At 34.8% G+C, this 4416-nt stretch overlaps 1 protein-coding gene across 1 annotated transcript; it reads left to right on the forward strand.

Moving 5' to 3' along the window:
• Positions 1 to 318: 318 nt before the first annotated feature.
• LOC139842415 (uncharacterized mitochondrial protein AtMg00820-like) lies at positions 319 to 663 on the forward strand. Its single transcript, XM_071832557.1, has one exon. It carries the CDS (start codon positions 319 to 321, stop codon positions 661 to 663), a length of 345 nt encoding a protein of 114 aa, XP_071688658.1.
• The last annotated feature ends 3753 nt before the right edge of the window (positions 664 to 4416 follow it).

Genomic DNA, 4416 nt, shown 5'->3' on the forward strand with positions numbered 1-4416 from the left:
TGGTCTTTATTTGAGACTACAGAATTACCTCATTCGAGTGTGAGAGATTTGAGGAGTGAAGATGAAGAATTTGTTTCTTTGGATATAACTCCTCAACCTATTACGAATGAAGATATTTCTAATCCGAGTGGGAGCAATATAGCAAACCAAGAACATGTTTCCGAAGAATCTTAACCCGTTGCTACCGAGCATAATTCTGATCCAAGTGGGAGCAATTTGGTAAACCAAGAATCTGTTTCATTGAATAACCAACCACGATGAAGTAGTCGTCAAATTAAACCTCCACTTCGGTATGAGATCGAATATGGTTATACTTTGATGGTTCAACTAGAAGAGGATGAACCCAGAAATATAAATGAAGCTCTCACTTGTACTGCAAAGGATGAATGGTTTAAAGCAATGGAAGAAGAGATGGAGTCTATGAGATCCAACAATGTTTGGGAATTGGTTGATCTTCCAAAAGGAAGAAAAGCCAGAGGGAGTAAGTGGATTCTCAAAATAAAGTGTAAAGCTGATGGTAGTATTGAAAGATACAAAGCTCAAATTGTGGCAAAAGGCTACAATCAACAGGAAGGGATTGACTACGAGGAAATGTTTTCACATGTTGTAAGACTCACATCAATTCGTTTGATTTATAGCAATAGTGGCAAGTATGAACCTTGAATTACATCAAATGGATGTAAAGACTGCTTTTCTCAATGGAAATTTAGATGAAGAAATCTATATGGAACAGCCGACTGGTTTCATTAAAGAAGGCCACAAACATAAGGTTTGTAGATTGTTTAAATCAATATATGGCCTCAAGCAGTCACCAAGACAATGGTATATACATTTTCACAATGTGATCACGTCACATGGCTTCAATGCGATCAATGAAGATAATTGTGTTTATACCAAAAGGTCTAAAGGAATATTAGTCATACTGTCATTATATGTTGATGATATATTGATTGCTGGAAATGACAAGGAGTATGTTTTTGAGGTTAAAAGATGGTTATCATCTAACTTTGAAATGAAGGATATGGGTGAAGCTGAATATATCCTTGGAGTTAAGATTTCAAGGGATCGTTCAAGGAAATTGTTGGCTCTTTCTCAAGAGACTTATATCAACAAAATTCTTGAACGTTTTAACATGCATACATGTAACCCCATAGACACTCCTATGGCGATTGGTGATACGCTGAGCATTAAAGAGTGTCCGCAAACTCCACAAGAGAAACAAAAAATGAAAAATGTTCCTTATGCTAGTGCAGTTGGAAGTCTCATGTATGCTATGATGTGTACGAGACCGGATATCTGCTTTGCTGTTGGCATGGTAAGCCGATACCAATCCAATCCAGGTTTAACCCATTGGAAAGCCATAAAAAGGATACTAAGGTATCTTAAGGGTACTAGTCATTACTCTTTGTGCTACGAAGGAAATGATCTGCAAATGAGAGGCTATACTGATGCTGATTGGGGAAGAGATATGGATGAAAGAAAATACACCTCTGGCTTTATTTTTCTGTTAAACAAAGGTGCTATATCTTGGAGTAGCAAGAAACAATCATGTATAGCATTGTCTACAATGGAAGCTGAATTTGTGGCATTTTCAGCCGCTGCACAAGAAGTTGTGTGGCTTAGTCGATTTTTGAGTAGTTTGGGGGTTGTTGGCAATACCATTGATCGAGCATTGATATACTCTGATAATGAGGCCGCCATTGCATATTCAAAAGACCCCAAGTTTCATTGTAAAACAAAGCACATTGACATAAAGTACAATTATGTGAAGAACAAGATTGCAAGAAAGGAAGTAAGTATGGAGTACATATCTACGCATGATATGGTAGCAGATCCTCTGACAAAACCCATACCTAGAGATGCATTTGTTAAGCATGTTAGGTCTCAAGGATTGTGTAGATTGTGATGAATGTACTATTTTAATAAATGTACTTACAAATTTTTTTTTTATATCCAATGCAATAAGTTTCCTTTTAAATCATTGTTTTATTGTTCGCCCTTTGTGTTGCGAATCGAGAAAAGAATGTCGGACAAATATAAGATTAGCCCACTCACATGGGTAATCAATTCCATTTCATGTGACAAATGGAAAAGTGGTGTATATTAAGTATATTGTTTTAGTGACAATTGAGAGCTCAAGATTGAGATAATTAGACGCCACATTTGTAAGTGTACAAATATTATGTGAATTTTCACAATTCACCTTATCTGTCATGAGTATCCAGATGTGAGTTCTTCAGAGTTTTATGAGTAGATAAGTGAACTCGAGTTTTGAACATTGTGTATGTTTGAACTATCATCTGTGCAACATTGATTTGAAGACATACCTCCATTGTGAAGGAGAAATGTTGCAGCATGTGATTCATACCACATGTGATCAAGACGACCAAAAAAAAGGGTAAATAGAAGAAACGATCTCTACTTCTATGTTATGTGAGTCTCTTGAGGTATTAGTAACCTCAATTAATATCCTTATGACCTTTTCTTATCTCTTGAAGCTTAGTTTAATGTTTGCTATCTTAAGGCGTTGCTCAAGGGTTATGAGTGATTCAACCTGACTGGACGTTCTTAGAAAAGCAAGTTGAGCTAAGGCCAATGGATTCTAAGAGAAGGGAAGATCATTTGAAGTTCACATTAACTTGTATTCACCGATCGACCAATTATCTTTTGTCTTAGTGACAAGTCTTAGTGATAAATGATAATTGTGAATACAAAAGGGTTTTATGAGTAAAACTGAGATCATGCGAGTTACTAATGTGATTAATGATCTAGGACATTGCGTACTAAATCTACTCTTTCCAAGTTTATTGAGATGCTATATATTCCTAACGGATGTATAGTAATTGAGCTCTCAAAGTATGCCGATCGCACAGCCTAGTTTCCAGTATGAATGGTTTGCGTACTACACGATATGTTTTTCAAGATATATGAGTATATCAAAATTCATTTGTGTGCGAGTAGGAGATGTTGGAAATTATTTGTGGTACACCCACAAACTCATTGTGTTTGACCCACTATTAATTAGTAGTACACTAATGGTAATAAGTACCATTTACCCTTTGATAGTACACTTACAAAGGTAATAAGTACTATGTACTTTTGGTAGTACATGGTAATAAGTACTCTATTTGTATCTATAAATAGAAAGTTAAACTCTTCTTGTAAGACACACAAAAAAACACAAGAAACACATAACAAATCATTGAGAAAATCATACACTAGTAAGTAGTAAAATTGTGAGTATAGTTGTTTAAGTGGAACATTGCAAACCAGAGAAGGAACTTAGGCCGTGAAACTAGAAAGCCTTCCTATTGGTGATTGCTTTCCCGACCGGTGATCTAAACGTCGATCATACTCGTTTCCGCTGCTCGTATTCGGTATGTCTCGAATTTATATTTATACAACATTACTCCTTAAAACTTCTTGCTTGAATTTGGATTCAATAACCAACTTTGTTTCAACATCAACATCTTTGTTACCAAACTTTAATGTTTGCTATTTTTTGTCCGCTTTAAAATGCCTCGTGAACACCTACGTTCGGCATGATCGAGCAGATGCGATGTTCCACCCATGCTTTTGGCAGTATAACATTTTCTTACAGTCCTTGCATTGTGCCATCACTTTACCATCTATTTTAACATGATCTTCAAAGGAAGTCCAAGATTTTGATGTACGTTTTTTTCCCTCTATTAACATTTCGAGTATCAACATGTTCATCCTCTACGAGAGGATCACTAGCACACTACCTTTTTCATTTTCTAGCAATTCTTTCTCCATGGCCTACAAAACCCCACTTGAAAGTTAAGCTAACACCATACAAGAAATATGCATAGCATAAAAGTAAACATTTACAATCCATTGTTCGGCCATGTGAAGATCAATAACACTCAAAGATTTAATACACTTAAACATCTATCAATGAATAGTTTGACACCTTTAGAGGCTTGATTATTAGAACAAAAGCAATCTATATATATTTGTATATATAGATATGTATGTATGTATGTATGTATAGTTATGAATGTACATATGTCGTTTCTTTTTAGTCAATATTATTATTACCATTACCATTATCATTACCGTTACCATTACCTTACCAATAATACTAACTGTGATTAGATTTCACTATTTACGCTGGCATTACCGTAAATAATCCCAACTTCGGGGGTATTTTTGGTAAGCCCCTTTTTTAATTTATTTTTTTTCATTTTTTGTTTTTTAAAAAAAAACTTTTTTCCAAAAATATTTACCTTTATTTTTTTAAACGTCCAATTAACCGATCATTAACTAATCAAAATCACTGATCGTTAAACGATTAAAAACACCTCACAGCGAAGCACGGATATGTTATACTCGTTATGGCTAATGGCGGGTAAGGCTTTATAATATAAATAATAACAAAAAATAAAAATAAAA

This window comes from Rutidosis leptorrhynchoides, chromosome 4 (assembly GCF_046630445.1).
Source record: "Rutidosis leptorrhynchoides isolate AG116_Rl617_1_P2 chromosome 4, CSIRO_AGI_Rlap_v1, whole genome shotgun sequence".
NCBI classification, from domain to species: domain Eukaryota; kingdom Viridiplantae; phylum Streptophyta; class Magnoliopsida; order Asterales; family Asteraceae; genus Rutidosis; species Rutidosis leptorrhynchoides.